We start from the raw sequence: 12,514 nt of genomic DNA on the forward strand, positions 1-12,514 counted from the left end.
ATTTTTTTATGTTCTTTTTTCCTTGACAAAAAACAAAAGACACATAAAAAAGACAAATAATCTAACCAACAGTCTTTACCAAAGACTATCTAGCCAAGAGAAATACAATTCATCACAACACAAAAAACAAACGTCACAAACATAACCAACAAACCCCGAGAAACCAAAACTAAACAAAAAACAAACAAAAATACAATATGACAGACAAGCTAAACCAAGGTCTATGTAAACAAAACAAATATAATTCTCTCACAACAATCAAAAAAACAGACATTCCAGACATGACCAAAAAAACTCAAAACATACTTGTTAGAAACATACATATTCACATAACCTATAGATATATACACGTACACATATCCTACTCCAAACTCAGACGTATACACACAAGCACAATATATTCCTGGTGCTACTTTCAACATACAGTCGTGTGTGTGAAAGAAAGAAAGAGAAAAAAACAACAAACATTCAGAAGACCAAAAAAAGTAAATAATATATGTAATACATAAATTTAACTCAATAATACTAAAAACATTGGGCTAATTACAGGGCCTCAAATATTTGCTACCAAACTAAACCAAACTGTTTTTGTTTAATGTTTTAATATATATCAACATAATGCTGTACTGTAATATCCTATAAAATTCTAGCAAATTCAAATCTCTCCAAATCTTAATTTTCTCATTTCTATTTCTGTTGGTGCAGTCTCTCCCAGCCCAAGTGTTTCTCTGTGGTACCTGCAGCCTTGAAGCTTAAATCTTTAACGTAAACCGGTAATGAAGCGCCAGCTTTAGCTTTCTGAAGTTATCTCTCCACACTCCCCCGGGGGCAGAAAGACAAGGGGATAAATGCCGACTTTAAAACAGATACAATAGAGAAAGGGCATGCAGAGGAGGAAAGTGGGAAGAATTAAATGGGAGGATGAAGAGGAGCACATGGAGAGAAGAGAATGTGCTAAATTTGTGGGCGGGTACTTAATGCATGTGTCTCAATTTCATTTTGAAAGAGTTATTGGCTCATGGTGCGGATCAGGAACCTGAACAGTGAACACATAAATAGAATAGGCAAGACAAACCCACTATCTTGAAAGACAGAAAGTGGGTCTGGAAAGGCTGCCCTTGAGCACTGTTCGGCCCGGTTCAAAACGAACCGTGCGATCAAATTGGTTGATTTGCTCTGATGCATTCTTCGTGGGCAACATTAGTTTTCGGCGGCGGAAGTCCATTCAAAATGGCGCATGGGAGAGACAATAGTGTGTTTCCTTTAACATTAAACTCAGTTTTAAATTATCAGAAACACATCGCCATTAAAAACAAGATCACTGACTTATATATGAATGACTAAGAATGACGCTTACTTGTCGTCATGAGAAGTGAAGCTACTGCCAGCCATTTTATTTTGCCACTCACTAACGCCACATAAGTTGAATACATTGATTTCGCCACGGAATTTTCGCATTATTTTCTATATTTGTGATGTAAATGCCACCAATAAGGCTGGGAGAAGCGCTATATGCACATTTCATCAGTAAGAATGCGAATGCCATTTTTTTTGGGGGGGGCAACTACATTAAATCATACATCAAAATACATAGGAAGTCCCAAAACTTCCACTCTTCACTGATTGGTTCTAAATGTCTGTTAGGTTTGGTTTGCAGCGCCTCAGAAATGTGCTTGACAGTGACTGTGTCCAGACTCACTCGCTGGTGCAGCGATGAGTCTGGTTACTCCTAGTTTGTTCTTTTGAGTAAAAATGTTTTTGTCCTCCAAAACAATGTCAGACGATCTACAAGTATACACACAAATACAAGTGACAAACACACACAAGCACATTGTGAGTCGGTTGTCTGTTGTTTTATTCATCATTCTTTTTGTGTCAGTTACAGTATATCTGACAAACTCCTTTGACTATTATCTGTGCAGGCCTGAATGAGTGCTCGGACAACAATGGTGGCTGCTCGCATATCTGCAGGGACCAGAGGATCGGTTTTACGTGTGACTGCCCCTCTGGGTTCAAGCTTCTGGACAAAAAGACTTGTGGCGGTAAAGAAACAAAAACAATTCACTAGCTTTTTTCACAACCTTCCACATTCATGTTACTTGCTTATTTTAACAGATCATACAGGATTTTACATGAACTATTAGAATAATGCTGTTAACTAATGATGACATCCAATACAGTAGCCAGTTGAACAAACTACATTAATAGCAGTCCATGAAATTGTTATAGATAATGAAAGGTGAATACAACTTTTGCAATGTTGGTTGTAAAAGGATGATTACATTTGTGATTTCAATATGTACTTAATTATTCAGTTATTCATTTATTAATTTCCTTACTGTAATTATTATTGTTATGGTGGCAAATTTAGAGAGAAAATCATTGGGTTACCCTTTTGAACAATATATATATATATATATATATATATATATATATATATATATATATATATATATATATATATATACACAGAGAGAGAGAGAGAGAGAGAGAGAGAGGGCGTATACTGACATGACCAGTGCCACTTCATTGCTTGTCAGTGAAGATTTAAAAAGCATACTCAAAGATATTAATTTCACTCTGTACCCTTTTTTTTCTGTCTGCAGACATAGATGAATGTGAGAACCCAGATGCCTGCAGTCAGATCTGCATAAACTACAAAGGGGATTACAAGTGTGAATGCTATGAAGGTTTCGAAATGGATCCTGCCTCCAAGACCTGCAAAGCTGTGGGTCAGTCATTCATCACACATATTGAAAGGAAGTTCATAAGCAGTCTTGACTACTGCTCGCTTATATCCTTTGCTGTTATCTCTCTGTGGGATTCCCTGGAAAGAGAGGCTTGCTTTGTATGCAGGTCCTCCTCAGCAGTCTGTGCAAATATAAATATTTGCCGTTTTTTTTGCTCTCTTTACAAATGGAAGGTTTTAAGCCAGCTGCCATGCTCTTCCTGGAGTGTGAAGCGTAGGATGTTGTTGGAGGTCAATGCCTGTTTGCTAAAGAGCACAGGCAGGGTTTGTCACCTCTATTGGCCTGGGTAAACACTCCTTCCACACTGTAATTAAAGAGGAGTGTGAATCCCGAAGTAACGAGGACATTGTTGCCTGCTTACTGCGGTTAAGACAGACTGAGCTTTTTTTTTCCAACCCCACAATTGCAACAAAAGAAAATGAGTAAATAAAAAGAGAATTAATGTTTTTCACACAGTACATGCATTAATGACAGAATCAGGCGTACTCAGGACAGTGTTGCACCAAGTACTGGTATAGTAATTTTAGGGGGCAAAAATAACACAATACCACAAAACACATTTTGGGACTTGAGATTTAAAAAAAAATACAACAAATACATGTCAACTGTATCAGCAGTCACACAGAAGGCAGACGCCCGTCTGTGACATCCATCCGGCTAAATCCTCCCCATATACGGTACCGTAAATAAACATGGATGTGAACTTTGCCATAATAACAGCCTAACTTAACTAGCACTATCTGCTTTTTATGACAGACAGTGTGTGCACATTTAGAGCCAGTTTCCTCGTTCGCTCCATTTACTGAAGTGCTTCCCTGAACCCATTTGGTACATTTTGGCAACCTAGACTGCGCACTAACTAACTGTTTCATCCAATGGCACATGTGGAATTATAAATACTGTCAGGTGCTGTTGTAAAGCAAAAAACATGGCCTGTCGAACGATCAAGCGATTGCTAAATTAACACATACGACATATTAACTCTTTCACTGCCATTGACGTTTATAGACGTCAAGTAAAAACCTACGGAGCACTGCCAATGATGTCTAAAGACGTCATCCAATTTTTTTATTTATTTTTTTTGAAACGGGTGCAGGCAAGGCTTCCGGAGCTGTGGTGAAAGTTTCCAGCCGGTCTGTTGTGCCTAATGACTATTTTTGGCCCCTAGAGGGCAGCGATGACTCTCTTTTGACAAGATCGGGTGGGCGTCAGTAGAGGCGGAGCTAGAGCGTCAAGCAGGAGATGAGAATGGAAGACAAAGGAAAAATGGCGGCCGGTCGCGAGGAGCTCACGCCCGAGCCGTTTTTTTTCAAAGACCAAAAGCATCGCTGAAAGAGCACATTGTTGACGACGATGATCATCATCGATGATGAAGATGAGGGTGGTGACTCCGTGGTTGGGAAGCATTGACGCGGCAGTAGAAGACGTTAGATGGAGCTAGATGGAGGAGGGAACGGGCAATGGCGAGCGTTTGCAAGCAGCTCTACACTTACAAGACGAAAGGCATCGACCAACGCTAAAATAGTACATTGATGACGACGATGATCATCATCGATGATGATGAAGGTGAATCCGAGCTTGACGGCGAAATTGGAACCGCTGACGCGGCGGCTATGACGGTGTCGTAACACGGAGCATAACCGAGAACGCACAGGCGGACGTTCGATCGGACGACGGAGAGTGCCCCGAGTCCAATGCATATTCATCGGAGGAGTGTGTACAGTCTGCTACTTGCTTTTTATTCCCCGGAAAAAAAGGCCGTCAAGAAAGTGTAACGTTTGCACGCAAAACGGACCAATGCGAAAGTGAAAGTAAACTGTTGTGCGAGTCCTGGCGTCTCCTTGCACGCAGGAGAGCGTTACAAAAGGAAAAACTGTATTTGAAACATCCACATAATTGTAAGTAGTACCACAGTTGCACACATTTGTAAATAGTTTGCGAAATTGTTTTGTCAAATTGTTACACTGTTGAATGGAAATAAACGTATTTTGCAATCAAAAAACACTTTTTCATTGTTGGTGAAAGCGTTTTACAGAAGTAAAGCACTATTTAGGTGTTTGTGGCATCATTCATGGACAAAAAGAAGTGTACAATTCTAGAGTGCATGAAATAACATCGTTTCACAAAAAGCTCTTTTTCTCCGTTTTTTTTCAAAACAGAGAATTTCGGTGAAAGTAACCATTTTCTATTGTTGATTAATGAAGAACGGAATAAGGTAGAAACAAACTTTTTTTTCTGATGAAAGCTGAAAGTCCAATCTTTCATTTGGTAGTATGTGTGTTTCCATAGTCCAAACACAACATTTTCTGTGGACCTTGAAAGATCACTCAAAATGCTTAAATCGGCTGGCAGTGGGGACAACCCGTTTTTGAAAACGTCTGGCAGTGAAAGAGTTAATGTGTGTGAAAAGCGAAAGCAGACAATTTTTTTTCGCACTTGAGCCATGTACGGTAATAGGCAAACACTTGTAATTGAATATATACGGTACAGGCCAAAAGTTTAGACACTCATTCATTGTGTTAATTGCTTTATCCTCATTACTATTTACATTGTAGATTCTCACTGAATGCATCACAACTAAGAATGAACACCTGTGGAGTTATGTACTTAACAAAAAAAGGTGAAATATTCCACTTTCTTCAAAATAGCCACCCTTGGCTCTGAACAGCCGAGCAATTTCTCTATCAAACATGCTAGGTTCCCCCTCGTCATTATCGGAGTCTGTCTCGTTGCCGTGCGGTTGTTTAACAATGACACCGGCTTTTGTGAAAGCTCGAACAACAGTACCAGCAGACTCGTCCGCCCAGGCGTCCGCAATCCATTCACATACTGTTGCGTACTCACCCGACGCTGCCTCTCAGTTTGGTGAAAGTGTATTTGCCGTCTCTTGTCCAGCGCACCAACGCTGCTCGGAACTTCAATTTGAACGACCGGTATACGCCAATGTCCAGCGGTTGGAGACTTGGAGCTCCTTCGTTAATACTCCCGGAATGATGACAAACTCCGAGTTCGTTGTCTTGCTTCCGCCACCGATGTAGAATTCTCTCGCGCCTCCACGTACAACCTCGTAACTGATAGTTTGTAAAATAAAATAAATACAAAATAAATTATGCCATCTTTGTTGATGCCATTTTCCGGATTCCTTGGCCAAACCAATGTTGTTTTACACAGTAAAATATTATACCATATTTTCTTATCCGTTCCTGCTTGGTCTTGCGGCCGGAGTATGAGTCGTCTCCTTATATAGTGCCCGCCGCACGTCGCCAAAAAGGTGGGGTCCAAACGAGGTAGACGAAATGAACTGCAGGAGACACAGTCCTTATGTTTTAAGTTTTTGTTCATGGTATCGCTTAAGTGCCAGTATTAATGTATTTTATGCAGGTATATTATCAAATTCAAATTTTGGTATCGTTTCAAGAATAATTCAGGAGGTATCTACAGTATGTGGGTTCAAAACTTTCTTGTGCTCCAAATAGCTTTGACATTGTTGTGTCTGAGGTCATTATTGTTGAGCATGTGATTTATATTAATGGTACTCAACAATGGTGTCTGTACACTGACTAACCTCTTCATGAATAGTGCAACCCTGCTGGCCTTAGTAGGCTTTTTGTTGGTAAACATCTATTTTGCTTTTGAGCTCCACATAGACATCCACATTCTGGCAGTGTTTGCAATGACCTCGTAGTCTTATTCTGGGATTGGATTCTTTAACTAGTTTAGTTACATGGCAAATTCACCTTTGTGCAAAGAGAAAACAATTGTGTGTGCACTGATTAAGATGGCCATGGGTTAAAAGCTAAGTCATTACTGAATGAAGTGGTGTGGTAATGAAAAAGCTTAACACCAAAAGCAATCTCTCGCTCTTGGTTAAGAGTTATACAAACAACATTGATTGCCAAACATCTGAGAAATCTAGTGTGAGGCACAATAACGGTCCCTATAAGACTGACTTTTGATATTGGAGAGAAATTACATGGAAAGATGCCTTGCTCTTGAGAATTTTCCTATTTATTAATGGCAATCCATGATCCAGGTGCAAAACACAACTAGAAGCAAATAATTTCAGTTTATTACCACAGTTTAATAGGACGAATACTGATGAACGGAGGGATCAGTGGGCAAATTTCCGGACCCAAGAATTGGTTGGTGACACTTTGTTAGTCAGTAGGACAATCAGCCGAATCATTAATCACTTGATTGTGACCCTCCCAGGTTCACCCCAGATCAGTGTGCTATTTAAGATGCTATACAGTTGCAAAGAATAATCATGTGAACCCTTTGGAATTACCTGGAGTTTTGCATACATTGCAGATGTAGTCTGCTTTAACTAACATCACAACTAACTAATTGGACAAACCATTGACACCGCAAGGTGTTGAACCCAAGGATTTCTCCTAGAGTTACTCAAAGTCAGGAGTTAGCCAATCAAGCTGCATTTTACTCCGTTGTAGTGGTAGTGGCAGCACCACTACTACTACAACGGGCAGTATAAAGGTAGACAGACTGAGGCCTCACTGCAAGGCATCAGGATACCAGTGAAACCATTCATGGTTGGGGTGTGCCTCCAACTTGGAGCATAAATACTTTATGCGTGGGTTTGCCACACTATCTTAAAGAGACAGAGTGTAGAACTTTTTGATTTTCCAATGTTCATTCATTTAAAAAAAAAAAAACACTTTTAATTTCATTAGTATGCCAAAACCTGTTATATCACATCAACATACATTTATTTTATATAATCGTAATTCTAGTGAGGCTGACATGTTTCACCGTCTGCTATGGATACCGAAAAAAAAAGAACTGAGAAATGTAGCAATTGGATGTAAGCTTGCCAAGTGTGACACCGTAGTGCGCTTGCTTCAAAATACAGTGGAACCTCGGCGTTTGAACGTCTCGGAACTCGTACAATTCTTCAACCAAAAAATGTTGGTAAAAAAATGCCTCGGAGTTTGAACTAATTTTCGGAGTTCGAACGCCCAAGCAAAGCAAGCTAAGCCGAACATACCTTGAAAACGTGTAAACAAGTGAAGCCGAGTAATGCCGAATGCTCACGTTGCAGTAGTTGAGACGATGCACTGCTCATTTCCGCGCGAGTGCTTTTTGATTTTTCCACGACAATTTTCTTCGTCCATGGGCCTAAAGAAAGACAACAATGCTAGCTAGTGGCAGCAAAGAAAAACATACAATGCTACGAACCACAGTGGAATTAGGAAGGGGATTATCGCGCAGTTGTAACTACTGTCACTACTTCTGCAAATACTGGCACGAGGACCCCCCTTTAGCTGTTCAACAACGCATGCAAGGACCGCTTAGTAGTCTAACAATATGCCCAATTTAAAATATACAAACTCAGCACTGAACTAAAGCTAGCATTAACAAAGCATTTATCATCCACTGATGCCATCACATTACAACAGGTAAGGTAAGGTATTTTTATTGTTTAAATACTGTACTGTTCTGTAAATGTAAAAAACATAAATATAAGTTAAAATAGGAATTTTCTGTTTTTGGAGCTTGGGAACGGATTAATTACATTTACATTATTTCCTATGGGAAAAAATGTTTCGGAGGTTGAACAATTCAGACTTTGTACACTTCGCAGGAACAAATTATGTTCAAACTCCGAGGTACCACTGTACATGTAATTTGATCATCAAGATCAACCGATATCAATTCATTCCCTGAAAATTAAATGACCTGGATGAATGAGAATTCATAAACATCTCTAACTGCCTTGGTGTTCAACAGTCCAAGTTAAAACAGTTTGTGTATAAAAGGAGAAAGCAGTGTTGCTTATCTCCCTGGAAGTGGCTGTCCTGTAAAGATGACAATAAGAGTGCAATGTTTATTTAAGTGTTAGTTTGTCATAGAGCTGAGGACCCACATATGATAACAGTGAGATGTTGTCCCTGCTCACAAGGCAACAGACATCAGACTTAGCAAATAAGATGCAAACTAGGAATATGATTATTAACAGCTTGATTAGTTGTTCATGCATTTTATTCATTAAGAAATAAAGGAAATTGACAGTAAAATGCACTTTTAGAAAATAAAAAAATCATTGTAGGTCTGTGTTTTGTGGTGATGGAGGAATTCATGCCCATTGACTGTATGTACTTTGTACAGTTTTACAGTAGTTTAAATGGAAGAATATGTCTCCACTTTTAACAGTCTATCAAAAAACTATACAGCTGGAATTTCTTCTTCTTCTCTTTGTTGTGAGATAAAATGCATTTAATTGCACAAATGACTGGAAACTTCCAAGAAGCAAAAAAGCTTTGAGTTAGGACTCCTGGTTCGAAATGAACGTAATCATCATCAGCATTTTGCTTGAGCTAATGAGGCTGTTGCGATAGTCCTTAAAAGTAATACCACTTTTTCAATTATGTATAGCGCATGACATGTTCATTAAAGGGCAGCATGCCAGACTCTGTAGATGAGTTTTAGTACTGTTAAGCTGTTACACAGGCAAATCTAATCAAAAGTAATGTCTCTGTGACAAAGTTACCCCTTTGAGGTGTGTGTGTTTTTTTTCCAGATAAATTTATCTATAAGAAGCAGATACAGTACGTAACAGTAGACCGGTGGTTAGCACATCTCCCTCATTGTACACTGTATGATTTGTATGAAAATGTATTTATGTATCTGAAAATTCAGGCTTATAACTGAGCCACTGCATTTAACAAACAGGTTGCAGTCTGTTTCATGTCTGAACAGCACTGAAATAAAATATTAAGGCTTAATGTTCCATTAATATAACATTCTTCCATGCTTAATGTGTGAATCCTAACCCTAAGTAAGACGTTTTGTTGAATATTCTCATAAAAAATTGATGTTTAAAAATCGATTCGGCCGCATATCGAATAAATTTGAGAATTGCGCTCTGTAATATCGCGGCCCCCCCTCCCCCCAGTTCCAAATTGCTCTTGGCATTGTGGTTCTGCCTGGAGCTCTCAAAAGATGACAGAGTGAAAACAAGGCACATGGGAGAGGAAAAATGGTATATGCTGAGTTTTTAAACTTTCTATGCATTATATATATATATATATATATATATATATGAGCTTTATCTAACTAAGGCGAGAAAAGTTACAAACTCTGACTGAATATTGTTCATTCTATCTTTCACTTTGAGCAAACAACACGTTTTTATATACTGTACATGTAGTGTGTGTGCTAAAAGACTCGTTCGCACTGTGATGGTGTGTTCAATTGAAAATCGGAATTTAGACGTCTACAACTACTGAAGCCAGAGTTGCGTTCTCCCAGCGCTTCCTAGTCTTATAAATGCACAACAAATCATGTAACTACAATGTTTACATGATAGGCAGATAGCCTACGTATGTCTAACTTGACTTGTAAGATTTGTCTGCCTTGTTGAATTGAAGATCCAACTTGATGAATAAGGTTGATTGAAATCCTGAAGTTCTGACATTTTTTTTGTGTAACTTCAACGCATCAGTAGTTGTATCACAACTTACGCTGTTCATTCAGGGCAGCTCCATATCCTCACTTAATTTCACCAACCTTGACCCTCCACGCGGCGTCCGCATTGCCGACACCGCGCACCTTGAAAGCCGGCTTCCAGTGAGCGGGGGCTCATCTGGGGGTTCGCTGCGGCAAGCCCGAATAGGTGCTCTGATCCCAGTGCTTGCTTCTCTCTGAGTTCTAACCGCGGCTCCACTCCAAGTGGCCTCGAGATGAGAATTAATTTCATAACTTCATTATTTTTCATGTACAATTAATACCTTTAAAAACACGGTTTTCCACTTGCTGTTGACTGACGATGACATCACACATGCTCAGAAAATAGGTTAGGACCAATCATGGCTCAGTTTGCTGACCAAACCCAGAGAACAGGTGACCCGTGATTGGTCGTTAAATTAATTACAGACAAAATATGGTCTTTTGCTGCTGAAAATGGCTCAATGAGTCAATTATCCCTTTAACTTAGACGTTAGATGAGTTTATAAAATGTAAATATGCATAAGATTGCAACATTTTCTCCAATGGCGGTCATCCGCTTTTTCATGTCAACCAGTTCTAAATGTGTCATTGCAACCTAGAGAGAAAAACACATTGGCTTGCATACTCTCAAACATTATTAACAATCCAATATGAATCTAAATTGTTAGGAATCCTCCAATACTACTGGAATTTGACACATTATCAGTGACATAATGACACACAGTTAGTCTTTCTCACTTGCATTTTTTTCAACTCTATTTTACTAGTAGGGATGGGAAAGTACCAATATCAGGTATCGGCATTGGGCCAATACCACACCTTATTTCAAGGTATCATACTTGCGACGGCAGCCGCCATCTTACGATCATACGATCAGGAACAATAAATTTAAATTCAGAAGAATAGAACATTTCTATTAATGTTATGCAACTTTAAGGACAAATGCTATGTTTGAGTAGATAGGGCTTTCTTTTAAAATGATTTGTTATTGTTTTTTGGGGGAAGTTGTATGGATGACCACTACAAGTGGTGTTGGTACTTGGTATCGGTGACTACTCAAGAGTTGTACTTGTACTGGTACCAGTCTGAAAAAAAGTCACCAAAAGATGTAGTACACATTTTAAGGAGACAGATTTATTGTAAGTTATCTTTTCAATACATTACTAAATGCATGCTGCATTTTAGTTGAATCCTCCCTCACAAAAGAACAGTATTGAGGCCTGAATGTTTGACTGCATGTGTTGGGAACTTGTGAGTGTTATTGACATCTAATGTAGCACACACTTTTCTATTGATATTCAGGACCCGTTGAACATGTATTGTATTGAAGAGTAGCACGTACACTCACCAGCTGAATCACTAGGTGCACTTACACAATCTAATAAGAGCTGGGTTTCGAGTCTTGACCTTGCACATTGCATGGAAATTATTTCATGGCTTGAATCCTGCTGAGCTTTACGCTGCTGACCAAAATCCCCCAGGTAACTAATGTGCTCGTGACCAACACATGATGTATGAACCAGAGGAGAGCAACTCAGGTGACCATTTTTTACACACTAAAAATAGAACACGATTATGTTATTTTGGCCTTTATGTCCCAACTCAATGTATTTCATTACATTAATTATATGTCACTCACTCAATATATATTTCATAATGCCTGTGCTTTAACCATGGTTTTATATATATTATTATTATTATTATTTTTATTTTTTGCTAAAGCACATTGTAATTGCATGAATAATTAAGTGTGTGGCTTTTGGTGGAGCCAAAAGCCTCAAGGAAAAAAAAAAACTTTAAAAGTTTATTAAGATTATTTATTAATAGTCACATTAAATTTACATGCTGTATGTTCAAGGTCTAAATATAGCAACAAAGCAAGCTAGTACAAGTTACAAGAAATCATTTTGAAAACAAAGAAGTTGCTTCAAGACTGCTTCTTTCTCCTCTTTTAAGTAACTAAAGATGTTTTATTTGCTACAATTAATATTTTATGATCAAGGTCTGTAACGAAGGCATCAGCATAAAATGAATGAAATTGAAACAAAACTGAGCATTGCTCATAGCAATGCTTATTTCATCCATCCTCTTAACCGCTTGTCCTCACAAGCGTCGCGGGGGGCGCTGGAGCCTATCCCAGCTGGCTTCGGGCAGTAGGCGGGGTACACCCTGAACTGGTTGCCAGCCAATTGTAGGCTTATTTCTTGAAATCTATTTATTGTCTGAAGATTTTTTTCACATTTTTCAATCATGCATGATTTTCAGTGAAAAAAAAAGAAAAAAAGTTAACAATTTTT

At 38.7% G+C, this 12,514-nt stretch overlaps 1 protein-coding gene across 6 annotated transcripts in view; it reads left to right on the forward strand.

Annotated features, from left to right (window-relative positions):
• Positions 1–12,514, forward strand: part of lrp8 (low density lipoprotein receptor-related protein 8, apolipoprotein e receptor) — a 189,316-nt gene that overhangs the window by 130,233 nt on the left and 46,569 nt on the right. For all 6 annotated transcript variants that reach the window (XM_077583300.1, XM_077583305.1, XM_077583301.1 and 3 more), the window contains exons 8-9: positions 1,923–2,042; positions 2,607–2,732. In XM_077583300.1, the coding sequence (XP_077439426.1) occupies positions 1,923–2,042; positions 2,607–2,732 (246 nt within the window). The remainder of the gene's footprint in view (positions 1–1,922; positions 2,043–2,606; positions 2,733–12,514) is intronic.

Source organism: Vanacampus margaritifer, chromosome 13 (genome assembly GCF_051991255.1).
Source record: "Vanacampus margaritifer isolate UIUO_Vmar chromosome 13, RoL_Vmar_1.0, whole genome shotgun sequence".
In the NCBI taxonomy this organism is placed as follows: Eukaryota; Metazoa; Chordata; class Actinopteri; order Syngnathiformes; family Syngnathidae; genus Vanacampus; species Vanacampus margaritifer.